The following is a 27067-nucleotide window of genomic DNA, read 5'->3' on the forward strand; positions in this document are numbered from 1 at the left end:
TCCAGAACTCTGCCTATTCCTTTAACACTCATACATGTAAATATATTCATATAATTTGGTTTTATTTTACTTAAATGAGATTGTCCTGTAAGTGCTGTCTAGTGTCTTGTTTTTTTGTCTCAAATGGTAACTCATGGAAATCATTCTGTGTTAGTTCATCCATATTTATCTTGTTTCTTCAGTTGGACAAACAAAACATTCATTCAATGTTTACAAAATTAAATCAAGTAAAAATAAAAAATTCTCTTTGATCACTTCCTAAACCTCACTGTCCTTCTCAGCAGTAAGTGGTTTAAAAAAATATATTACTTTTTTGAGACAGGGTCTCACTCTGTTGCCCAGGCGGGAGTGCAGTGATGTGGTCACAGCTTACTGCAGCCTCAAACTCCCAGGCGCAAGTGATCCTCCCACTTCAATTTCCCAAGTAACTGGGGGCACAGGCACATGCCACCACATCCAGCTAATTTTTCATTTCTTGTAGAGATGGGATCTTTCCATTTTGCCCAGGTTGGTCTTGAACTCCTGGGCTCAAGCCATCCTCCTATCTAAGGCTCCCAAATTGCTGAGATTACCAGCATGAGCCACCACACCTGGCCAGTGAGTACTTTGATAAGTTTGGTGTCAATCTATCTAATTAGACACAATATTACACAAAGAGGTGAAGATGGCAGGGTGGTCTCTGTATTTCCTTCATGTTCTCTTTTCCTCTCTGTTCTCACCCCTGTATAACTTGTATCAAGAATGTCATGCTATAACAGTGAACTTATGTGATATGATCTGTATTAATAAGAGAGAAGCTTGTTTGTCTTTCAAGTGTGCCACTATGAGGCATTTGAAAAATCTGAGCCTATTCCTATAGAGGGCTGTTAGCAACAGACAGCTGTAAAATTCAACCTTTTCATCCAGGCTGGAGCCAGGAACTATCAGTTCTTAGGTTGGGGAGACATATAAGGGTCAAAAAGAATTTTTCAACCAGAAAGCCAAGACTGACTGTGTTTTATTGTGAAAGTTTCTTAGATAAGTATCTGCAGGAACTTTCCAAAGGAAGCGATCAGGGGAAGGGAGGCTGTGGAGAGGACTCTGTAAACTGGTAGGATCCACTGCTACCCTAGGGGTGGGGGTGGGCATCATGGGTTGGACCAGAGCCAGGGCACAAATTGGGACCTGTGGTAGGTTGAATAATGGCCCCCCAAGGATAGCAGGTCCAAATTCCTGGAATCTGTATGTATTACCTTATTTGGGAAAAGGGTCTTTACAATGTGATTAAGCTAAAGATCTTGAGATGGGGAGATTATCCTGGATTATCTCGGTGGGCTCTAAATCCAATCACACTTGTCCTTATAAGGAGGTAAAGGCAGATTGTCTGCACACACACCCACATACAGGAGGAGGTGATATGATGAGGGAAGACAGACAGGTTTGAAAATGCTGGCCTTAAGACCAAGGAATACAGGCAGTCACTAGATATTGAAAGAGCTAGGAATGGATCCTCCCCTGGAGCCTCCAGAGAAAGTGGGGCCCTGATGACATCTTGTTTCAGCCCAGTGATACTGATTTTAGACTTCCAACCTCCAGAACTGTGAGAGAATAAAATTCTGTTGTTTTAAGCCACACAGTGTGTAATAATTTGTTAAAGCATCCACAGGAAACTCATATAGGACCTAATCGAATTCTTCAGGTGTTAGCTGCATACACGTAGTTCCCCCAGCTCCTTCCTCCCAGAGCCTGTGGATGGAAGCATGGAGATTTTGATATTCGGGGGTATTTCTGTTACTGAGGAATGGAAAGAGAACATGAGGAGGAAGCTGAGTGCCTGGATCAATGTTTACTCCCCCTGTGAGTGGTTTGTGAGCTAGGCAAAAGAGGGGCAACAGAGAATACAGTTTACATGGCCCTCACCTTTTAGGGAGCACTCTAGGGGGAAAGCTCAGCCAGAGGTCCATGATCCCAGGAACAATATTAAGAAACTCTTAATTAATGGCACTCTAGCTGAATCTTAGAGTTGGAGTGCATCTGCCTTCACAGTAGTGCAAGAGAAATCCAGGGGAGGTGGGGTGGCTGTGTATGGCAAGATGCTGGATAAATGGAGGCAGAGACTGGCTGGGGACCCAGACATCCTAGATCACCCTGAAGGCCACCTGGGGCTATGTATATAGCTCAGGGGAGGAGGAGAAGGCAGGCAGAGAAGTATTTGTTGCTATTTGTCCTTTGTTTAATTTTTGTTTATCATTAATCTCATAAATGTGAAAGCAGCCAATTAATAACAATAACAATAAAAGACAAATGGCCAAGATTCATCTGAATGCATATTCTATGCATTTAACAAAGTAATTTTGAGGTAGGAGATCAGCAGGACTTGTTTTCTGAGCACTGGTCATGACCCCACTGATAAAAACAAGATCTGGTCAAAATATGTTATAGTAAAGAAACCGGTCATAACAGATAAAACCAAAGTGGGGATGAAAGGGACCTCTGGTTGCCCCCACTGCTCATTACAGGCTAATTATCATACATTTGCATGCTAAAAGACACTCCCACCAGTGCCATGGCAGTTTACAAATGCCATGACAATGCCTGGAAGTTACCTTATATGGTTTAAAAGGGGAGGAACTCTTGGTTCCACCCCTTTTCTAGAAAATTCATGAATCACTTATGCCTTATTTAGAACATAATTAAGGAGTAGCTATAAATATAACTAGCCAGCAATCCACGAGGGCTACTGTGCTTATGGGGTAGCCCTGCTCTGTCTATGGAGCAACCATTTTCCTGTACTTTGTTGCTCTGATAAACTTGTTTTGCTTTCACTTTACTCTGTTGGCTTTCTTTTGAATTTGTTCATGCATGAAGCCAAGAACCCTCCTGGGCTGAGCCCCTATTTGGAGATTTGCCCACATCAACTTCCCACAAACCTTCAAACATTGGCCCTATCAGCCAAACACTTCCAAATATTTAATGAAAATTACCTGCCTATCATATGAGACACTCTTTAGTGTTTCAAACACCTTCAAAAGCAGACCAAGGTGGCATCTCAGGTGTGGTGGTGATCTCACAGGTGGCAGCAGAGGGGAGGTTTAACCTGTCAGGCTCACAGTGGCCTGGGCCTAGACCCCAGGGCATGTGCCCATGCTAGGATCTCCCACCAGCAGTGGATGGCCCTCAAGATAGCTTAGTGCCTAGATTTGCAGTTGGTGGAGTCGGGGTATGGGGAGGAGGGCTCAGAGTGTTGGGCATGCTGCTGTTCCTTTTGCAGCCCCCAAGCCTGGATGGTTCCGGAACCGCTCTCCCCAGAGAATGCTAAGAAACAGAAAGGGCTTCCCAGATTTATGCTAAGAGTATGTGTGCATGGAACATATATAGTCCAACTGTCGTCAGATCGCAGCCCGTCCTGATGTCCCAATCAGAGTTTAAGTGGGTTCAGCCAAGTTACAACGTTCTGCAATACGTTTTTACCTGCTGGAGAACACAGAAGGAAGACAAGGAAGTAGAAACGAGCATGTGTAGTCCACTAAAGCAGTGTGTGTCTGGGACTGTGTGGAGGAAGGGTGCTGTCCCCGGGGCCCCCTCATGGGAAGGGGAAAAAGTGGCTTCCTTTTTCCTCTGTAATCTCTTTTGGGAAATTCTGTTAGTGCTCTTTTCCTCATGTTCGTTTCCACTTCTTTGTCTTTTGGCATTTTCTGGGAGAGTTCCTCGATCCTTAACTTTCAGATCTGTAATTTAGTTAACTGTCATCAGCCCTCCTATTGAACTTTTTCTTATTTTGGGCAATGCAGTTTAAGAATTTCAAGAATTCCCATTACTTAATTTTGAAACCAGCTTCTAGTATTTTACAGGTTTACATAAGTAGATCTGACCCTAGTCTGTTGTTAGGGTTTAACAAAGATGCTGCTTCCAAAAGACTCTCTGATCTGAGCATTGGCTTGCTGTCCACCTAGAAGAGACTCCGTGATTTGACATTGGATCCCATGCAGGGATAAGGCACTGAAGCTGCCACTGCAGAGGATTGGCAGCTAATAGTGCTGGTGCATTTAATATTTCAGCTCTTTATTCCACCCAGGAACCAGAAGCTCTCTGGCTGGTTCCCTAGTGACTTCGTGGACCCAAGCGTATACAACCATGGAATCCTGGCACATAACTTGCAAAGTTACTATAAACAAACATGCTGAAAGTATAGCCTTTTGGAGGTCAACTAGATTCCTCACATTTCCAAACCCTGCATTTCAGGAAATATTGTAGTTTTGGCAAAGGCCACCCACACCCACACCCTGGTGAATTCCTGAACCACCATTTAGTCACCCAGGAAAATGCTCCTTATGCTTCCAATCACCCCTTAGCCCCACCCTCACGTCACTGGGACTGAAGTTTTACATATAATTATTGTAAACTATTAGGGGAAGGATGCTTTAGATTCCTGTTATGGACTATTGGTTACGAAAGATATTTTCATTTTCTTTAAGGGATATTGATTTAACCCATTTATGCCTGAGGTTGCAATTTTTTGAATTTTTACAATCAGACCTTGGTGATGACCTTGAGCAGTAGGATATAAATAACTCCCACATGCTTAGAGTTCCAATAATGGAACACTAGGCATAAATTGGTAATTTTAAGCTAGCACTGAAGTATGGAGTTTAGGTTTTGTGAATCATTCCTTTATAGGAGCAAGGAAACCTTGTATACTGAAAATGGTGCTGGTGCAATCAAGAGGTTGTATGCTGGGATGACTAAACTCCCTGGGTGTGTTTCTTTCTCCAGCCCCCTTAGTTGCTAACAACCACTGTTGATATTAGACGTGAAAGACAGGGCCAGGCATGATGGCTCATACCTGTAATCCCAGCACTTTGGGAGGCCAAGGTAGTTAGATTGCTTGAGCCCAGAATTTGAGACGAGCCTGGGCAAGATGGTGAAACCCCATCTCTATAAAAAATACAAAAAAATTAGCTGGGCTGGTGGCACACACCTATAGTCCTAGCTACTCAGGAGGCTGAGGTGGGAGGATTGCCTGAGCTCAGGAGGACAAGGCTACAGTGAGCCATGATCACACCACTGTACTCCAGCCTGGGCAACACAGCAAAACCATGTCTCAACAAAAAAAACAAAAAAACAAACAAACAAACAAAAAAAAACAAAGTGAAAGACAGGAAGGTTTAGAATGGAGATGCTAAGCTCCCAAAGGTCATTTGGTGAGAAAACTATACTGGGTCCATGAATTTGTACTCTCTGACACCTGACATCTATAAAGTGAGAAATGGAAGGCCTTCCCCAGTGACTGATAAGAAACCTGGTATTTCTGAAATTTCCAAAAGTACTACACCAGAGAACCAAAAACAAAAAGTCAGGTACCAGCTGCTAACACATCACCACCACCCTGCCCACCCTGCCCACATGCACACATACATAAGATCATTGCATAGGGCTGGGACTCATGACAATACCATGTGGCATGGACAGAACTTCATGTCTCCATGAGTTGACTGGGGTTTCCAATATAGCGATTACCTATATAAACTGATGGCCAATATGAAGATAACCTAGCTGGTCATAATCGAAGCCTAACTCTATTGATTTCAAGGGGGCAGCCTCTGACATTTTGCCTCCACAGACCAATCCTACTTTGCCATCCTAAAGGCAACACTCTGAAGCCTACACCATGTCTGTGTCTCCTGTGTCTTCCCCAGAAGTGTCAAATTCAACCACATTAATGGAGACCCTCCTGTTATCATGCAGTCTACAGTGGCATTATGGTGACCCCGACTGGCCAAGTCAAGTAAATGTGTCAGCCACAAATGAGGAAAAGCTCACCTTCCCCCAGGACAAAAACCAAGGGGGCTCCAATATCCAAAAGCTTACCATATAAAAAGGTAACCCTACAAATTGTATGAAATGCAATGGCACATGAGTATTATACAACATTTCTAGTTTGTGATTTTCAAGAGGGCCCAAATATCTAATAAATAAAGCCATGTCCTCTTCTGCCATGTTTCTCTTCCATGAAATTGCCCACTTTCTTCCTACTTAGAAGCAAGAAAGTTCCATTGCTCACTCTTATCTTCCACTTATTTCTCCTTGTGATTGTTTATAATTTTCAACAGTACTTCCACTTAAGGCACCATTCCATTCCAGGCTCCAGTTACCAGCACTGGAATATTACAGGTTATGTGCTCCTCCTCAATGTCTCCAGGAAATGTCAGAGGTCTTCATGGCAGCCTCTCCCATCACAGGCCCAGAGGCCTAGAAGGAAAAAAATGGTTTTGTGGGCCAGGCCCAGGGAACCATTGCTGTTTTGTGCAGTCTCAGGATTTGGTGCCCTGCGTCACAGCCATGGCTAAAAGGGGCCAATGTAGAGCTCAGGCCATTGCTTCAGAGGGTGCAAGCCTCAAGCCTTGAAGGCTTACACATGGTGTTGCACCTGCGGGTGAGAGAAGTCAATAACTGAGGTTTGCGACACTTCACCTAGATTTCAGGAGATGTTATGGAAACTCCTGGATGTCCAGGAAGAAGTTTTCTGCAGGGGTGGGGCCCTCATGGAGAATCTCTGCTCAGGCAGTGTGGAAAGGAAATGTGGGGTTGGGCAGGAAACCCAACACAGAGTTCCCACTGGGGCACAGCCTAGTGGAGCTGTGAGAAGAGGGCCACCATCCTCCAGACCCCAGAATGGTAGATCCAATGACAGCTTGCACCATGGCACCAGGAAAAGCCACAGATACTCAACACCAGCCTGTGAAAGCAGCTGGGAAGGGGGCTGTACCCTGCAAAGTCACAGGGGCAGAGCTGCCCAAGGCCATGGGAGCCCACTTCTTGCATCAGTGTGACCTGGATGTGAGACATGGAGGTAAAGGAGATCATATTGGAACTTTAAGGTTTAATGACTGCCCTATTAGATTTTTGGACTTGCGTGGGGCCTGTAGACCCTTTGTTTTGGCCAGTTTCTCCCATTTTGAGCAGGTGTGTTTTCCTAATGCCTATATCCCCATTGTATCTAGGAAGTAACTAAATTGCTTTTGATTTTATAGGCTCATAGGCGAAAGAGACTTGCCTTGTCTCAGATGAGACTTTGAACTTGGACTTTTGGGTTAATGCTGGAATGAGTTAAGACTTTGGGGGACTGTTGGAAGGGCATGATTGTGTTTTGAAATGTGAGGACATGACATTTGGGGTACTAGGGGTGGAATAATATGGTTTGGCTCTGTGTCCTCACTCACATCTCATATTGAATTGTAATAATCCCCACATGTCAAGGGTGGGACTAGGTGGCAATAACTGAATCATGGGGGCAGTTTCCCCCATACTGTTCTTGTGATAGTAAGTTCTCATGAGATCTGATGGTTTTGTAAGGGGCTTCCCCCTTCACTTGGCTCTCATTCTCTCTCCTGCCACTGTATGAAGAAGGATGTGTTTGCTTCCCCTTCCACCATGATTGTAACTTTCCTGAGGCCTCCCCAGCCATACAAAACTGTGAGTCAATTAAACTTCCTTTCTTTATAACTTCTCCAGTCTCGGGTATTTCTTCATAGAAGTGTGAGAACAGACTAATACAGAATCCTAATTAAACTATGGACTTTGAGTGACAATGCTATGTCCGTGTATTTTCATCAGTTGTAACAAATGTACCACTCTGGTGCAGGATGTCAGTAGTGGCAGGGGTTGTGTGTTGGGAATGTAGAGGAGGTACATGGGAACTCTCTACCTTCTGTTCAGTGTTGCTGGTAACCTAAAACAGCTCTAAGGCTTTTAAATTTAAAATGCTGCAAAATGATGACTCTGACTTTTTAATATTGGGATAATTTTCTAATTATCACTTGATTGTTCCCAGAAATTTAACTTTGACTGACTAAAAATTCATTTTAGTCCAAATGTTTTATAATTCTGTAAAGTAACAAAGGTGTGTTTTTTTTCCTGAATGGGAGAAAAGATAACACCAAAGTGCCATGGCCCTATTGTCTCATAAGGCATAAATCAGTTTTGAATTTAACTTAGCAATTTACCTCATCATTTCTTTCCCCCAAAACTATAAGTCCTTCAAATATTTTCAAACCAGCTCTTCATTCTGCTCCTCCATCACTAATGAGTTAAATAAAACTTTGACCCATAATCACTATCTGTTTGTGTGGGAATTTTATGATTAAAAAGAACTGGTAATTGTAACTTTACATCATCCTACGATCAAGGACGGCTTGTTCCTGTGGCGCCCTGGCCTTCTGTTGGTCAGGAAAAATGTAAAAGTTCTTATTTAGAGCACAATGAGGCAAATGAAAAGGGAACAGATAGTGACCAATTGTTACTTAAATTTAACCTGTAAAAGAAATATTCTTCTTTTTTTTTTCCCCAAGCCAAACTGTATCCAGCTTTATTAAAGATACTTTCCAGAAACAATCGTGGTATTTCAGGCAGGACATGGGCAGACAATCATGCACAGCATAAAACATTTCAAATTCCCTACTTCAATGGACTACCAAAAATCAGAAAGCCACTATAAAACCCAATGAAGACTTCATCTGATGCTCTGAACAGGGAAAGTTTAGAGTGAAGGTTGACATTTCCCATTTAGCATGTTGTTTAACAGCCTTTTATGAGTTGACCCTGACTTTCAGGAAGTGAAATGAAAATGGCAGAATTTATCTGATGATCCACAATCTAGAAACAGAACCACTGCTCTTTTGAGGGGCACTATCTCAGTGGCATCACTGGAAAGTCCAGATTGCCTGACACACTGGTAACCAATTATTTGGGTTCAGGTCCCAACAGGTGTCTGGGTTTAAGCGAGTTAAGTCTATGATGAAAGGTGGAAAGGGAGAAGAGGACATAAAAACAATTTGTTTTTCCATACCAAGGCTTTTGTGCCAAGGTGGCCATGTGTGTCAAAGTCAGGGAATCCCTCCTCTTGGGAACCAATAGGAAGTCTCTGAAACCTAGAAGGGAAAGGTGTTTTCCCCACATCAATCCAGCTTCATAGACATCCTATTAGTGACCTATGCCCCTTTCCTCCCAAAAAACAATGAAGTGCTCTGTGTAGTAACAACATAGCTTTAAAAAAGTAAAACAAAATTCTGAATTTTTATAAAACTCGATAAAAAATAGTATTTCAAACTCTTCAGTCACCAGAAGTACACAGTTATCAAAAATGCAGACACTTCACATGGCATCTCCAGGGCCTTCAGCTTTCTGTGCCTGGTCTGTTTTGTCATCTCCATTTTCTGCAGAGTTATTCCCCTCCTTGCCAGCACCAGCATTTACCCTTTTCCCTATGGGTACTTTCACTCACTTCTTTGCAGGGGCCTCTTTAGGCTTGGGCTCTGGCTTTGGAGAAGCAGGTTTAGCAGACAACCTCTCGGATCTTTTCTGTGGTTTGTCCTTCATGTTGGATTTATCTCCTTTAGCATCCCCTTCAGCCTTTCTCTTGGGGATGGTGGCAACAGCGGTGGGATATAGGCTCTCGGGGAGGGATGCAGTGGTGCACAGGCTTTTGCCACTGAGGGGAGTTGTTCTTGTCTCTTTACTTCCAGATTTTTTTTTTTTTTTAATCTTATAAGTCATTCCTTTGCTCTCTTCTGGCTCTCATGTATCCTCGTTATTATTAAATAGTTATGCCATCTATTCCAGATTCCATTTCAGAAACCTTTCAGCATTTTACCATTAGAAGATTTGCAGTTTAATCTTTTTATTAGTTTTCTAGAGTTACTGTACCAAGGTACCACACTAGGTACTAAAACAATTTAGTACCTAAATTTCTAAAGCAATAGAAATGGAATGTCTCACATTTCTGGAGGCCAGAAGACCATCAAAGTATTGTCAATATTGGCTCCTTCTGGGACTGGTGAGGGAGAATCTGCTCAGGGACCTTTCTCATAGCTTCTGGGGCTTTACTGCCAATCTTTGGCATGCATTTGTTTGTGGAAGCATCACCCCAGTCTCTGCCTTCATCTTCACATTGTGTTCTCCCTGAGCATCTTCATGTTTCTGTGTTCAAATTTCCTTGTTATAAGGACATTTGTCACATTGGATTAGGGGCTCACACTACTCCAGCATGATTTCATATTAACTATGTACACCTACAATGACGCTATTTTCAAATAAGGTCACATTCTGAGGTCCCAAGGATTAGGACTTCACCATACGAATTGAGGTGGGGGGGAGACATAATTCAACCCCTAACAGTCTTAAATTTGGAGGAGTAATTTCTGTCCATCTGTGTATTTTCCCAGAGAAATTTCTTAAAGTCCAAATAAAAAATTTAATTGATCCAATAATGACGATTCAGAGGAGCTATTGTTATCTGAGCTTTTATAAGAATTAGCATACTTTGGGCTGCAAGTACCAAAAGTGTGACTCAATGCCAGCCATATGAATGAACCATCTTGGGTGCCCAGCCTTGTTGAGTCTTTAGATTATTCGATTCTCAAACTCATCTCTCACTGCAACCACATGAGAGATCCCATGAGTGAACTGCCCAGCTAAACCTTCTCTCAATTTCTGACTTACAAAATTGTGAGCAGAATAAAATGGTTGTTTTAAGCCAGTATGTTTTGGGTAACTGGTTGTGCAGGAATAGTAACTTAACGGGAAGAAATGTCCAAAGTAAATAAATAACTCCTATGAAAGAATTAAGAGAAGCACCTCAATTGAGAATTGAGAAAAAATAGGAATTTCAAGAGGAATAAAAAATGCCCCCCCAACCAACGTATTAAATCTAATTTATAATCATAGAAATTCTACATAAAAGCATAACAACAATTGACATTCCTCAGGATTAACAACATTTAAGTCACACAAAATGAAATGTTAGTGATGATATAGAGCTTGATGGAAACATAAATTTGTACAGCAACCCAGAAGAAAATTTGGCAATGTCTCTGAATATTAAAGATAGTCTTTGATTCAGCAATGCCATGGCTAGGTACATAACGTAGAGGAACTCTCCAAGAATATTTAAAGCAGCATTGTTTCTGAGAGTAAAAATGGGAAACAACTTAAATATCTGTCAATAGGAAAACTGATAAATTTTGGTACACACACATAATGGAATACTATACAGAAGTGAAAATTGAGGAATAAAATTTGCTTATATCAAAATGGTGATACAAACAATAATTCGTTAATACAGTGATGAATATGAATAGTATGATATCATTTCTACCAAGTGTAAAAGAGACAAAAACAATTGTTTAGGGATATAGTCATTTGCAGAAAAAGCACAAAAAAATGCACGTGGAGGACAAGAGTGGGAGACAACAGGGAAGGAATCTGCAGGTGCTTACCTCACTGGCAGTGTTTTATGTCTTCATCCAATTACTACCTTCAGGAGTACTGGATGTACTTTTTAAGTAAGTTTTGTGTATGTTAAATATTGCAGAATGTATTTTATAAAGTATTTAATTGCCAGAAGCTCTTTTAAAAATTCCCAGGTCTGTTTCAGACTCAGCAGATCAGATTGCAGAGGTGGTGCCCATAAATCTGCCCCCTTTTGTGAGCCTGATAGTCACTACTGGTCTAAGCTGGGCAAGGTCACCCCAGTGGAGGTTGCTTCCTTCATGCTCTATTATATCTTTCACTTTACAAGTAATAATGTTTATCCATCAGTTCCCCAACTTTGGTGCTGCTGTGTTATCTACCATGCAAGGAGATGGGGAAGCAAAAGTAATTAAGACATTTCCACTGGTTTCAAGGGCAAAGGTTAACTCCAATATAAAGGAGTTCTAAAACTTTTCAAATTGGACATATTCACATTATCATCTTGATACCAGTGTTTCCAAATCCTTTTTTCCCAATGCCCAGAACATCCACAGATCACTGCATCTGTCTGGGAACTTCACAGGCTTCTTTCTGGAGACATTCCAGACACGCCCCTCCGCCTTGGCACTAATACTTGGCATCTCCCCTTGACATCTCAAGCTTTGTCATTTACTCACTGTGTGACCTTGGGCCAGTAGTGTCCCTTCTCTGAACCTCTGTTTCCACCCCTGCAAGTTGGGCAGACGAAGGTTCAGTTTGAAACTGGTTGAGCCCTTGGAGTGACAAAGCAAGGGACTGTGAATGGACAAAAATGAGAGAAATAAATTCTAACAGGCACAAAGCAACCAGGGGAGAAATAATCCCAACTCTACTCAAAGATTGATGGGCACCAATTTAGAATCCAGTCTCAATTTTACCTTCAATACGGTGTGTGACCTTGAAAATGTCTCTTAATCTCTCTGAGCCTCATGAGGCAAATCAGGATAATGTTAATACCTGTCTCAGAGTTCTGGTGAGGAGTAAATGAAATAACTCCTGTAAAGATATTTTAGGAATTCTGTCTGACCAGGGAAAAGCCCCTGGGGCCATTTCTTCTTGGTCCCTGACAAGTGCCAGGCTGACAAGCAGAACACTGACCAACTCAGGGTGGTACAGGAAGTCTGGACAGTTTTGTGCCCCACTCACTGCAAGGTGGCCTCCCAGACTTGGCTGGATGGGTGAACCTGGCCTGAAAACCAACCACAAGCCCCTCTGTGTGTTTGGAAAGGAGCTGAAGCTGTGTGAACAGGAGTTGAGCATGCGGCTGGCAGAGCAGGCAGGACCCACAGAACATCTGGGCCCACTGCCTGAGGGGCAGTCACTCCCTTCTTCATTTGGCTGCTGCCCTGGGATCAAACAGATACAATAGAACCCATGGCGCACGGCTGCCAAGGAAGGGCAGGCCCAAGGGATTGGGCTCCAAGCCCTGGAAGTGGTTTCCCAAGTCACTAGATTTGCAGCACGTAAAACCGGAAAGGCCCCGGTAAACCTGTCCACTAGCACCTGGGCAGCGAAGCGCTTTGGCTGGAGGGCTGCAGGTCCCAGCAGTGGGACGGACAGCAGGGAGATGGTAGACCCTCCTTGGGGTGGTGTGCGTGAGCTGCGTGAGTGCCTGGGGCATCTCCTGCACGGATGGCACCGGCACCAGGTGCCCCTGGCCTCGCCTGGCCTCTCCAGCCAGAGGACCAGTCCTGGACGGGGAGGGGGAGGACAAGAGCAGGTGAACAGACCCCAGAACCCGGCTCCCTGACCCTGGCCATAATGCAGAGCTGCCTGGCGCACCGCAAACCACTCCCTGGCCCTCTGGTGGGCATGCCGGGGGGCAGACCCCTCGCCCTGCTGGCACCTCCGTGGCACGTGCGGGAGGGGCAGGAGCCCGGACCAGGAACCGCTGTGGTGAGAGCCAAAGGCACTGGGACTGGCCGCCACAGACCTTTGGACACCGCAGTGGGGGTGGGGGTGGGCGGGCGCTTGTGTGCCCGGGGGCCCCCGTGGCGGGGGGGGCTAGGGGAGAGGAGCAGGTGACGTCACCCGGAGACCTGGGGCCCCTAGGGGCGGTGGCGAGAGCCCGGCCTCGTGACCCGTCCGCGCCAATGGCCCTGCGGTCTCCCGGACGACGCGGAGGGGTCCGCGCTGCATCGCCGCCGCGCCCCCGCCCCGAGTCCGCACTGCAGAGAGCCGCGGCGAGCAGGCGCCGGCGCACTGGCCCACGTGCTGCGCGAGCGAGGGAGAGCCACAGTCTGAGCGAACGCCCGCGCTGGGAGCCAGGGGCGCCCGACACCCCGCCCGGCCCAGCGCCTTCGCCGCCGCCGCTGCCGCGCATAGCCCCCGGAGAGCCCTGTGGGGACCCCGACCAGAAGGGACCTTGCCTCGGGAGAAGGTATCAGACCCACCTGGGGAGGGAGAAGCTGGGCCCCGGGAGACTCCGCCGCCCCTCGCCTGTCTGCCCGAACACAACTGAAGCAGCCTGCAGGAGAGGGGTCCAGGGTCCTGGGGCTGCGCGGGGACGGGGCTGAGGCCCGCAGAGACCCCACGGGTGGGGGGGTGGCTGGGCAGGGGCGGGGCCTGGCTGCAGAGGCGCCGCTAGGGGAGGAGGGCGGCTGGGGGTGGGGGTGGGCGTGCGGAGAGGTGGGCATTAACCTCGCTCTCGCCCTGCTCCTATTTACAGGCTGTGGAGACCTGGGCCTTCTGCGATCACCCTAGGAATTGATCCAGATATGTGCCTCCTGCCCTGATCACTCCCCCTAAATTAGTATCCGCAGAGATTCGAGGACATGCCATTGACCCTGTTACAGGATTGGTGTCGGGGGGAGCACCTGAACACCCAGAGGTGCATGCTCATCCTGGGGATCCCCGAGGACTGTGGAGAGGATGAGTTTGAGGAGACACTGCAGGAGGCTTGCAGGCACCTGGGCAGATACAGGGTGATTGGCAGGATGTTTAGGAGGGAGGAGAACGCCCAGGCGATTCTACTGGAGCTGGCACAAGATATCGACTATGCTTTGCTCCCAAGGGAAATACCAGGAAAGGGGGGGCCCTGGGAAGTGATTGTAAAACCCCGTAATTCAGATGGGGAATTTCTCGACAGATTGAACCGCTTCTTAGAGGAGGAGAGGCGGACCGTGGCAGATATGAACCGAGTCCTCGGGTCGGACACCAATTGTTCGGCTCCAAGAGTGACTATATCACCAGAGTTCTGGACCTGGGCCCAGACTCTGGGGGCAGCAGTGCAGCCTCTGCTAGAACAAATGTTGTACCGAGAACTAAGAGTGTTTTCTGGGAACACCATATCCATCCCAGGTGCACTGGCCTTTGATGCCTGGCTTGAGCACACCACTGAGATGCTACAGATGTGGCAGGTGCCCGAGGGGGAAAAGAGGCGGAGGCTGATGGAATGCTTACGCGGCCCTGCTCTCCAGGTGGTCAGTGGGCTCCGGGCCAGCAATGCTTCCATAACTGTGGAGGAGTGCCTGGCTGCCTTGCAGCAGGTGTTCGGACCTGTGGAGAGCCATAAAATTGCCCAGGTGAAGTTGTGTAAGGCCTATCAGGAGGCAGGAGAGAAAGTATCTAGCTTTGTGTTACGTTTGGAACCTCTGCTCCAAAGAGCTGTAGAAAACAATGTGGTATCACGTAGAAACGTGAATCAGACTCGCCTGAAACGAGTCTTAAGTGGGGCCACCCTTCCTGACAAACTCCGAGACAAGCTTAAGTTGATGAAACAGCGAAGGAAGCCTCCTGGTTTCCTGGCCCTGGTGAAGCTCCTGCGTGAGGAGGAGGAATGGGAGGCCACTTTAGGTCCAGATAGGGAGAGCCTGGAGGGGCTGGAAGTAGCCCCAAGGCCACCTGCCAGGATCACTGGGGTTGGGGCAGTACCTCTCCCTGCCTCTGGCAACAGTTTTGATGTGAGGCCTTCCCAGGGCTACCGGCGCCGGAGGGGCAGAGGCCAACACCGAAGGGGTGGTGTGGCAAGGGCTGGCTCTCGAGGTTCAAGGAAACGGAAACGCCACACATTCTGCTATAGCTGTGGGGAAGACGGCCACATCAGGGTACAGTGCATCAACCCTTCCAACCTGCTCTTGGTGAAGCAGAAGAAACAGGCTGCAATTGAGTCGGGAAACGGGAACTGGGCTTGGGACAAGAGCCATCCCAAGTCCAAGGCCAAGTAGGCTCGGGAGAACAGGTCCACATTTCCTACCACAGGCCAAGGAGACAAAAGAGATATTGGAAGGAGGGTAAAGAGAAGCCCAGACAAACAGCAGATGAGTTGAGTGGGGCAGAGGGACAGGGCAGCCAGACCAAGGCCAAGCCTTCTCACTCTCTGCCAGCTGGAAGGGACTTCAACAACCAAGACCAACTGGCAACAGGCTCAGTGGGGGTCAGGTCTGGGTCCCGGAAGAGGTGCTGGAGAGGAAAGCAGGCAGCCACTGCATCCAGCACATGGGATGCCTGGGCCTCAGATGGGGACCCCAACGAAGCAGAAGCTGAAGAAGGTATGGCTGGGGGTTCTGTCCTGCTCATCCAGCCACCCCTAAATACCCACCCTGTGGACTTTGAGCTGAACATGCCCACTGGCCCCAGGCCACGTGGGACCTGGAGGACCCTACTTGGGGCCTGCCCCTGCCAGAAGGTGCCAGGGCTGGAGAGGAAGAGCTGGGGGGCAGAAGTAAAGCCTTGTAGGGGAGGCCACAGGGTCCATCCTGTCTTCAGGATCATCTACACTGCACTAGGGGAGCCCCAGGAAGGCAGCACCCTGGAGGCCCTGTGCCAGTGAGGACAGGAGATCCTAAGGCCCTGGGAGCCCAGTGCCAGCCAGAGATCGTGCAGGCAAGGAGACCAAAGATTGATGAGAAGATCCCCAACAGGGGTACTGGGTACCCGGCAGGCCATTGCCCTCACAGCTGGCTTGGACCAGGGTGGCTGTGAAGGGAAGTCTTTGTTGCAAAGGAGGAGGAGGAAAAGGGAGGACTTGGTGGGGTTTTGCTTCTTCTGCTTGTTTCTGCACAGGGCCACCAGACTCCTGGAGAGATCAGGCAAGGAGAACCTGTGGCTGCCATGGCCAAAGCAACTCAACAGATGCCGATGCCAAGGCCAGTGCCAACCCTGCCACCTCGGGGAATCCAGCCTGGAGGCAGCCCCTAAGCAGCCAGCCGTGGCCTGGGTGGAGGCACCTGAAGACGTCTATCCCAAACTCCTCCGATCCTGAGCTGGGAGATGACGGGGGAAAGAGGCCCTCTCAAGGGTGCCAGCTGCCTGGGTCTCCCAAGAGGGATCCCCCAACTCGCTGTTCCCGGGACAGGCTGCCCCCATTCCAGGAAGCTCACCCTCACCTGTGTAGGCCCCGTAGTGACCCACACATCCAGCAGACGCCCACCCACCACTAGCCGTTGTTCCTGCGCAAAGTAGTGTGCTGTGCGCCCACCCAGGCGGCCGCCTCTGGGCCCAGGGCACATGCTGTGAGCTTCCTGTGAGCCCAGGCTCTGCTCGCTGCTGTCCCGCACCACCTCTGCTTTCCCTGTGTAGATCTAGGCCAGTGACTGCTTGTTCTCGTGGAGCTGTGTGTGTTCTTCTCTGAGCAGCTCCTCCCCGGAGGCCCCCAGCACAGTCCCAGGAGATGGCGGGAAGGAGGTGTCAGGGTACGGCGGACATTCACCCCGTGAGCACGATGGTGACTGTGACTGTGAGAGGAAGAACTGGACCCAGGACGGAGTGGGGCTGCCCTGCCTGAGGTTCCCGAGGAGCTTTGTGCTTTGGTATTCCACCCCTGTTGTTACTTGTGACTTAGTTTCCTCGACCTGCTGGGGTGTTCCCTGCTGTTTTCCAGTGTCCTGTGACTGTCCTGTGAGGGCCACAGGGCAGGGCCCTGCCCCAGCAGATGGGCTTGGGAGGGGCTCCCTAAAGCCAGTGGACACTGTCAGAGTCCACCGTCCAGGCAAGAGGCAGACCCTGGGGCCCTCAGGAAGGAGGGAGGTGGCAGCGGGGGCTGCAGTGGGAGTAGGGGCAGATGAGGCATCTTGCTGGGAACCCCAGGAGGAGGGGGCCCGGGACCTGTTTGGGACCTGTGTCCTGTGGTGACCGTTTGCAGTTTCTCTCTGTGTTGTGATTCCCTTCTCTTCAATGTTTCAGTACATGTTTCTCTTCAATAAATTTCATTCAGTGTTCCAGCCGGCCTCGCCTCTGCTGTGGGAAACTGGGGATGAGGTTGGCTGGGGATGGGGTTGGGGTGGAGTGAGGGCCACATGGCTTTGTTAACACTGGTGTATAATTGGGGCTCAGTCTACAAATCATTGTAGAATGGCCTATCTGCACATGTTGGTCATGAGCTAGGGTTTGCAGCCCACGGACCCAGGCAAAGAAACCCAGCTGAGCAGGCTGGATAGTCCCAGTAGACAGGACACTGGTAGGCCCAGGCAGTGGCTGGTTGGGTCCTCAGTGCACTGGTTGAGCTTCTCAGAAATGAATAACACATTTAAGGAAGGGTGAGGGACAGCAGGCTGAACCAGTGGCCCCAGGATCCCTTGTATCACTATTGGGGGCTCAGGGCTTCCACACCTGGAGCATCAAAACCAGGCCCATCTCTATGAGTGTGTGTGAGATGGTGAATATGTGTGAGTATGTGTACTAGTGATTGTGTGAGAGTGAGTGTAGAAGAGTGAGTTTGTGTGTGTCATGTGTCAGCGAATGTGTGAATATGTGAGTGAGTGTGTGAGATGGTGTGTGAATATGTTAATGTGTGTGTTTTTGAGTGTGAGTATGCATCAGTTTTTGTGTGTGAGTGAATGTGTGTCAGTGCTCAATGTATGTTTATGTGTTTAGTGTGTATGTGTGTTAGTAAAAGTATGTGAGAGTGAGATGGTGTGCGAATGTATGATAGTGAATGTGTGGGTGACTGCTGAGTGTGTATATCAATGAATATCTGTTTCAGAGTGTGTTAATGTTTATGAGTTTGTGTGTATGCGTGAACGCGTGGAATGGGTGAGTGTACATGTGAGGATGTGTGTTAGTGTGTATGAGAGTTTATGAGAGGGTGTGTGAATTTTTGTGTGAGTGCAAGTGTTGGGTGATTGATTTTTTTTTTATTTTATTTAAAGGCTCAAGAGAGTTGGAAAGAAGGCAGAGAGAGGTAGAAGTTGCTTTGCCACAAAACAGCAGTGAGACTTTTGTTGCCTCTAGGCTGACGGGCCCCAGAGCTGGGCCTACTATCTAATCATCCATTTCTGACCCCTGGTACATTCCTATTTTTAAGGTTCGCATGGCTTCCTGGCCTTTTGGCTAAGATCAAGTGCAGTATTTTTAAGGTCCCTAATCTTAAAATAGATATGTGTTACGGTTATTCCGTAATTAAAGCTGATAGAAACATCCTCGTATGAATCTCTGTGGACTTTTGTTTTCCTTTCTCCTGAGTAAAGACCTAGGAATGGAATGGCTGGGCCATAGTGTAGTGGTATATTTAACTTTATAAGAAACTTCACACAGATTTCCAAAGCTGTTGTGATAATTTATATTCTAATGAGCAGTGTTCGTTTCTTAGGGTACTCCAAAAAATCTTGTATTGCCAGCTTTAAACTTTTAGCCATTCTGTTGGGTGACTCATTGTGGTATCTCACTGAGGCATTAGTTTGCATTTCTGTGATGACTAATAAAATTGAGCACTTTTTTGTGTGCTTATTAGCTATCTGTCTTCCTTAGTGAAGTGCCTATTCAAGTCCCGTGCCTAGTTTTTACCTGGCTTTATTATTATTTTTTTATTAGAGTTGTGCAAGTTGTTAAAATACTCTGGATAGAAGTACTTTGATATATGTGCTGGGGGCACTTTTTTTTTTTTTTTTTTTTTTTTTTTTTTTTTTTTTTTTTTGAGACGGAGTCTCGCTCTGTCGCCCAGGCTGGAGTGCAGTGGCTGGATCTCAGCTCACTGCAAGCTCCGCCTCCCGGGTTCACGCCATTCTCCTGCCTCAGCCTCCCAAGTAGCTGGGACCACAGGCACCCGCCACCTCGCCCGGCTAGTTTTTTTTTTTTTTTTTTTGTAGTTTTAGTAGAGACGGGGTTTCACTGTGTTCGCCAGGATGGTCTCGATCTCCTGACCTCATGATCCACCCGTCTCGGCCTCCCAAAGTGCTGGGATTACAGGCTTGAGCCACCGCGCCTGGCCTCTTATGCATATTCTTAATGGTGTCTGTTCATAAGCAGATGGGTTTAATTATAATGAAGTCCATTGCATCATTTGTTTCTTTTTGCAATGACCACTTCCTGGGTCCTGCCTAGATATCTTTCATTGGCCCACATTTGCAAACATATTGATCTATGTTTTCCTCTAGAACCTCTGCAGTTGTAGCTTTTGCATTTAAGTCTTAGAATGTACCTATATTAGCTGGGTGCAGTGGCTCACACCTGTAATCCCATCACTTTGGGAGGCCAAGGCAGGAGGATTGCCTGAGCCTAGGAGTTTGAGACTGCTTTAGTCTCAAAAAACAAACACACAAAAACAAACAAACAAACAAAAAACCCCCCAAAATTAGCTGAGTGTGGTGGTGCATGCCTATTATCCCAGCTACTAGGGAGGCTGAGGTGGGAGGATCTCTTGAGCCCAGGAGATTGAGCCTGTGCTCTAGCCTGGGCGAAAGAGCCAGCTCCTGTCTCAAAAAAAAAAAGTACCCAAATTAGTTTTTGGTGTGGGGTCAAGATGCATTTGAAAAGACTTTCCTTTTGACATTGATTTTATTTATAGTGTTGGTCAAAATATGTTTGACTTTGTACCTGTGGGTCTATCACAGGGCTCCTCTCTTCTACATGTTTCACTTCTAAAGTTTCCATTTGATTCTCCATTATAGGTGTCATTTTTCTGTTGAGATCCTTCCTTAATCATTTCTTCATTATTTTCATGTTTCTCTTTCAATTCTGGAACAATACATTTACTTCTAATAGCTGTCTTTAAGTTCTCATCTGCTCATCCCATTGTCCTTGCCATTTCTGGGCCTACTGAAACATTTTCTACTTTGTGTGGATCACATTTTTCTCCTTCCCATGTCTAGAAGTTTTCGTGTAAAAGCTGGATATTTTAGGTTAGGATGTAAAATACCTTGGTCTTGTTGTTTCCATTAATTCTGTGTTGAGTTGTTCCAGGCAGTTTGTTTACTTACAGACAAGCATAAGCCTTTGAAGCCTTGTCTTTAAACTTTTTAAATGTGGGTTCTCATTCTACCATAGACTTGCTCCTGAGGTGTGGCATTTCTGGGCTCTGTACTGAATGCCCAGCTATTTCAGTGTGGTCTCTCCACTGTGGCTGATGGGAAATTGAACATCTCTGAATACTGTGTGAGCTTTGACAATTGTCCAGCTCACAGTTTTAGAGGTGTTCTGTGCTCAACCTTGTGGTGTCTCTATCTGAGCAGAGCTTAGTATGCAGCCAAAGACTCAGTGGGAACTTTGTGAGGTGCTCTGGAGCTCTTTCTTTGCTCATTTCCCTTCTCTTCTGTACAGTGACTGCAATTCTAGAAACCCCAGTAGCATTCAATTTCACAACTCAGTAAGAATGACACATGCTGTTTGGATTCTTCCTTTGCTTTGCCATAGACTGTAAAGTGCATCTAAGCCAATATCTGGGATGATCTTTGACCCTACATAATTTGTTTCCCTTCTCTCAAAACTTGCAGTCCCGGTGAGCTCCCCACAGCCAAGGCACTCACTCTTTGGTGAATGGGGTTGAATGATCAGTAGATATTAGGAGGCTGAAGTGAAAGTTACTGTGGCTGGGTCCCAGGGTGATGGATGGAGAGGCAAGGAGAAGACAATAGCTCCATAGGGAGGTCAGACAGGGCCACGAAGGGTCTGTAGTGCTAAGTACTTTGCTAACGACTGTGGACTTCTGCCCTAGGAGTGCAGAAAGGCACCTGGGTCTTCAGGGAATGACCACTGCCCTGAGATTTGTGAAGGATAGGAATGACCTGCTCCTGTCTGTGAACTAGAAAAGTCAGCAAGGAAGCAGTGTTAGGGATAGCTTGGAGGGGGCATTTGTATACACCAGAGGTGGCTACAGAGGTTGAGGTGTTGGCTAAATCCAGGGACTACTGAGTGCTCTCATGTGCTGAGGTTGGAGAGACACCAGAGTCAGGAGACAAGGAGATTTCTGTTGGACAGGGTCTCTTTCCAGTCTTGAGCCACACTTCCCCATGGGAAACTAGAGTTTTGACTGATCATCAAAAAGTCCCTAGAGGTAGCTCTTGTCAGCTAGCACTACTCACCTTCTTCCCGTCCCTCCATCCAAAACTCCAGGCCATTGGGTCACATTATGTCACAAGAGGGAGGGCTTGGGATCTTCCAGAGGCCACGTGCTGCTGGCTGCCTTCTCTCCTCTGAGCTGACACCCTTAAAAGCCTTATTTCTACCAGAAAGTGTGGTATGTCCTCAAGGAGGCACTCAGTTGCCAGCTCAGTGTGATGGTTAATACTGTCAACTTGATAGGATTGAAGGATACGAAGTATTGTTCCTGGGTGTGTCTGTGAAGGTGTTGCCAAAGGAGGTTAACATTTGAGTTAGTGGGCTGGGAAAGGCAGACCCACCCTTAAACTGGGTGGGCACAATCTAATCAGCTGCCATCGAGTTTAGAATATAAGCAGCCAGAAAAAAGTGAAAAGAGACACTGACCTAGCGCCCCAGGCTGCATCTTTCTCCCATGTTGGATGCTTCCTGCCCTCGAATATTGGACTCCAAGTTCTTCATTTTTGAGACTCAGACAGGCTCTCTTTGCTCCTCAAGCTTACAGACAGCCTATCGTGGGACCTTGTGATCGTGTAACTTAATATTTAATAAACTCCTATATGTGTGTGTATGTGTGTGTGTATACATATATCCCATTAGTTCTATCCCTTTAGAGAACATTGATATGCTCAGCTCTAACAGACCTTCACAGCGTAGGCCCATGTTTCAAGCAGGCAACTTGCTTGCTGTGAGCTATGACTGTTGCTCAAACAAGTATCCTATTGGATTGCTCCTAAAGTCTTACCTACAGGGAAAATTTATTGTGGCATCCCCCAGGGAACTTGATCACTGCCCAGTCCTCACAAACTCATGATTTGAGAAACTCATAGGCATCTTTTTCTGTGGCTAACTAGACCAAAGAGGAAACTACCTTCCACAGAACCAACCAAAGGACGCAGATGAATGGTCTAACCTTCACAGAGCAATTTGGAAGCAGGCAACAGAAAAATACAGCACAGAACACTTATGGGGCAAACTTCAGCCAAACCGTGATATTTCCTTGGCAACCATGGTTCCAAAATTCACTCTGATATGTGATATGAGACACCGTTCAACCCACAGAGCACCTGGGAAGCCAGGACCCCGGAGTCCCCCAGGAGAGGACAGGGACACGAGTCCCTGGAACCAGGGTGCAGCCATCTGCAGGCATCTCTCCTGGAAACCGTGGCCCTGCCCATGAATGGTGGTTCACTGCTGAGTCACCATCCAAACTCCAAAGTCAAAGTGAGGAGGCCTGGCAGGCTAAAGGGCAGAACGAGCAGGAGCAGGGGTCTCTGACAGAAATCCCTGGACTCCTGGCGGAAAGGGCCAGTCATGCCCAGATGACGCTGCCTCCTCGGGAGGAGAGTGAGTGTGCCCCATGGGTTGGGAGAGCCAGTGGCACACACGGGAAGGAAGGGAGCTGGAAGGCAGCTGTGGGAGGAAAGATGCTGATGGCATCTAGCTGCAGGCAAGCTCACTGGGAGCAAGCACAGGGCTGAACTTACTATGAAGGCCGTTTCAATCCCGAACCTAGGCAGAGAGGACTGACCACCAATGCAGTTGTGTCCCAAGCCCCATGGCACCACCCAGCCCACTGCCACCCGACTCCACCCCCAACACCCCACCCATACTCCTCCAGAGGGACTTCAACGAGTTGAAGACTGTGCCACAGGCAGACAGCTGTGTCAAGGACCAACGGAGAACAAGCTCACACTTATTCAGCCCAGCAGGACCCTGAGTCTGGGAAGCATGGCGTGCCACATCGGGCTGTCCCTCAGAAAACCCTGCTAGCTGGGAAGGAGCCACCTGCACCTGTGAGGCTGCAGAGGGCAGGCTAGGGGCAGGGCAGGTTGTGTGTGCGTGCGCGTGCGTGCGTGTGTGTGCATGCGTGTGTGTGTGTGTGTGTGTGTGTATGTGCTTCGGTGTGTGTGGGGTGGGGCACAGCCAGACAAAAGCTGAGGAAGTACTGCTCCTCCTGCCCCAGGTGGGGGCAGCCAGTCAGGGAACAGCAGGGTCATATGGCAGGAGGCAGGTGCTAGCCTGGCCGCCCAAGGGCCTGTTGTGGGCTCTGGGCAGGGCAGAGAGCCGTTGGGAGCAGAATCAAAGAGGGCATTGGGGAAAGGACGCTTCTGAGCAGTCAGAGCCCGCCGCGGCCGGTGGGAGAGCTGGCCCAAAGCCACAGATTGGGAAGCTTTGGCCCTGCCTGAGATAGGACAGTAGAGAGGAGCCCCAGGCTGTCCCTGGAGGACACAGGAGGGCTTCCGCTGGTTGTGCAGAGTCTGGGCTCTCGGACATTGTGGTGCACAGCAAAGAAGCCCTTTCTGGTTCGGGAGCAGACAATGCTCCCACTCAACCTGTGGAGGTTCTGAGGGACATGTCCGAGGTCAGCCAGCTGGGAGGCAGCCAGGTGGGGAGAAACACACAAGGAGACCTCCTCTGCATCCAGGTCTGTGTTGGAGGCACTCAGCAAGGCTGGCTGTCCTTGGGACTTGGTTCTCAAGAGCCAGTACTACAGCAGGTGCTCTATGGAGGCGTCTGGCCACCAAGCAACCCAGAGCCTTCTATGAATCTTGATTGCAGCATCTCCAATCAAGTGCCACCTCACAGTGCAGTGCTTGTGAGTGCAGTGCGTGTTTATCCCTTCAGGTGTCCAACATCTGCTGGGCATGCTGGCTCTGTGCAGTGCCTGCTGCTGGCAATCAGGGGGACCAAGCAAAAAAGATGGAAGACTCTGGGAGCCAAACCAAGCAGGGGCCACCTGTACAATTCCTTTACTTTTACCAGGGAGTCCGCCTGAGCCCCCACCAGACGCTGAACCTACTGGTGCCTTGATCATGGGCTTCCCAGCCTCTGGAATTGGGAACAAGAAATTTCTATTCTTTGTAAGTTTCCCAGTCTCCAGTGCCTTGACTTTGAGCTTCCCAGCCGCCAGAATTGGGAGCAATACATTTCTGTTCTTTGTAAGTTACCCAGTCTCAGGTATCTTGCTACAGCAGTACAAATGGGCTAGACACACCGGCAAGTCCACCTCACCTTCTGGGGCTCTAGCTTGCCATCTGGGGAGGGAGCCCCTGATGCCCAAAAGCAAAGACTCAGACCAGCATTTCTCACGTGCCGACACATACTGATGCTGCCAATAAGAATATGAGAATATAAATGGAGGGCATGTGATTTGTGTGTCCCAGCAGAGGGGGCCTATGGGAGGAGGGGACAGTTCAGCTGAGACATGGAGGAGGAGGAGGGGGGGAGGGAGAGGAGGAGGAGGGTGAGGAGGAAGAGGAAGAGCAGGAGGAAGCTGCTGCCACAGAAGGTTCTTGGGGCCGATGGCTCACACAGAGGAAGGAGGGATGGCAAAGGCCGAAGGTGGGAACAAGCCCTGTGCTGCGGGGTCAGCTGAACAGGCCAGATTGGCAGGAGTGTGGTGAGAGGAGCTGGGGGCATGGCGACACGGGGTGGATTTTGGGGAGGGAAGGAGAGCATCAGAGGAAGCCAGATCCCCAGGAGCAGCGTGGGGGTGCTCTTGACCAGGATGGGGGCTTTGAGATTACTCTAAGGAGATGGGGTGCCACAGGGAGGAGCAGGGTCTGGTGGTGTTGCAAAAAGATCACCCTGGCTGCTGAGGGGGTGTTGGTGGAGCAGGGAGGACGCAGAGTGGAGGCAGGAAGAACAGGAGACAGGGAGGACCAAGGACCACGGAGATGAGAAGGGTAGCAGTCTTGGACCACAGTCAACAAAATCCAATAATGGGTTAGATTTGGGAGTGAGGAACAAAGGAGAGGGGAGTGAATCCTGGCTGCTTTGTTTGAGTCACCAGGTAGAAGGCAGAGCCCTTTGCACAGAGGGGGAAGCCTGGGGACAGTGGAGGTGAAGGGGACGAAGCCCTCCGGTTTGAACATCTGAGCTCTGAAATGTCCTCGGGGCATCCACGTGGGCAGATGGATGAGTACGTGTGGAGCTTGGAAGACAGGTCACGTCCAGAGACAGAGCATTCATCGGAGGTTGAGGCTAGAAGCCCACCCCCACCACGCTTAGACCCAGCAAAGTAGGAGGAGGAGGAGGAAGGTCCAAAGGCAGAGAGGCAGGTAGAGAGGGAGGAGGTCAGCCCAAAAGTGGAGTGGGGGAGGGGAAGAAGTTGAGAAAGGAAATGGTTTTGAGAAGGAAGGAGAGTCAACTGTGTTGAGAGGTGGAGACAATGGGGACAGAGGACTGACAAAAGATAGTTGAGGTGTCACAGCCCAGCCTTGGCCGGGGTTAGCGGGGGGCAATGGGCGTCCTGGAGCGTCCTGGACTTGGAGTCAGCAGGTGCAGAAGGAAGGAGAGTGGGAAGAGACAAGGCCGAAAATAGAGGAAATTAGTTGAGAGCCGGCCTGTGGGCCAACTGGGCCAGCTGGAGACACCAGACCCACAGATGTTCCCAGGGCGGGGGCTCGCCGGGGGGGTTCAGTGCTCTCTCTGAAGAAGGACTCCAGAAAAGTCACAGCTGAAAACAAGAGAGAGGACAATGTCTGGTGTAAGCCGTGACAAGTCTAACACTGAAGGTTCAATAGACAGACACTCTCACAGCAGAGGTAAAGAGCAGCAGTTTGCCTGAATGAGAACAAGCAGTCTTGGCCCTCAAGGGGGAGAAGCGTTGGGGCGGGGGGACCGGCGGCGGGGGCCTGGGAGGACTGGACACACGAGGCCAACCGGGGAGGCTGGTTTGTGGCAGAAGACATGCGTTTCTTCGCTGACCTCACGTTTACTACCTGGGAGGTAGAAAAGCCTGGGGAGCAAGACCATGCCAACCTAAGTACCACACAGAGAGGGAGCCTCCCTATAAGAAAATGGTATCTATTCAGAAATAGGCGTTGCAGTGGGGACGCGTGCGCCCTAGTGAACTATGTGCATATTCAGGCAGGGAAAAGGAAGACAAAGGTTTTTCAGGAAAAGTGAAGAGGATTACATAATTGTTTTGAGATAATGATCTTTGGCTACAAGGATGAATAACAAGGGTAGCATTGGTCAGGGACTTGGACAGGAAGTTGCTGGGCAGGTGTCCTCGCAGAAGCATTATTTGTGTCAGGTTGCAACAGCCTTTGTGCCAATTTGTGGGTTTTGCAGTCTTCTGTGATGGCTTTTGTTATCAGGCATTCGTGCATGGGAACCCTGCCTCCATGGCCCTCCACAGCTCTATTTGTCAGGTTTTTGGATTTTTGTTTGCTTGAACAACAAGTGACTCCATCTTGATTCTGAAACGTTTCACAACCATACGGGCGAGCCAAAGTCTAATTGTGAGGCCCACTCCAATGCGACCTGCTTCTGGGCAACGTGATAGACTGGCCATGGCTTATATCACAAAAGGAGAAAGGCTTCGATCTTGACGCTGGGAACTTTCTCCTGGAAACGGGCTGATGACGCCTGTCACCTGTAAGATGAGGAGGAAAGGAGCAAAGGAGATTCACAGAAGAGGAACCGGGAACGGCCAGTGAGAGACCTCGTCACCGATCGGGGAAACGCAAGGCACACAGCGATGAGGTGGTGTCTCTCCCTGTGGGATGGGCAAGTGAGCGAGGCTGGACAAGACCAAAGG

General features: G+C 48.5%; 2 protein-coding genes across 7 annotated transcripts in view; one reads left to right on the forward strand and one right to left on the reverse strand.

The window, feature by feature from the left end:
* Positions 1 to 27067, reverse strand: part of CETN2 (centrin 2) — a 628428-nt gene that overhangs the window by 181342 nt on the left and 420019 nt on the right. The window lies entirely within an intron of this gene.
* On the forward strand, positions 13477 to 17426 carry PNMA3 (PNMA family member 3). Of its 3 annotated transcripts, none has more exons than XR_007722437.1 (3): positions 13477 to 13645; positions 13934 to 15755; positions 16270 to 17426. XR_007722437.1 is itself a non-coding variant. In XM_050775343.1 (2 exons), exon 2 carries the CDS (start codon positions 14040 to 14042, stop codon positions 15429 to 15431), a length of 1392 nt encoding a protein of 463 aa, XP_050631300.1. In that variant the 5' UTR covers positions 13477 to 13645; positions 13934 to 14039; the 3' UTR covers positions 15432 to 17426. The 3 variants fall into 3 exon arrangements, 1 of the variants encoding a protein (XP_050631300.1); XR_007722438.1 differs by having other exon boundaries at positions 16279 to 17426; XM_050775343.1 differs by having other exon boundaries at positions 13934 to 17426.

The sequence above is a fragment of the Macaca thibetana genome, chromosome X (assembly GCF_024542745.1).
Source record: "Macaca thibetana thibetana isolate TM-01 chromosome X, ASM2454274v1, whole genome shotgun sequence".
Lineage (NCBI taxonomy): Eukaryota > Metazoa > Chordata > Mammalia > Primates > Cercopithecidae > Macaca > Macaca thibetana.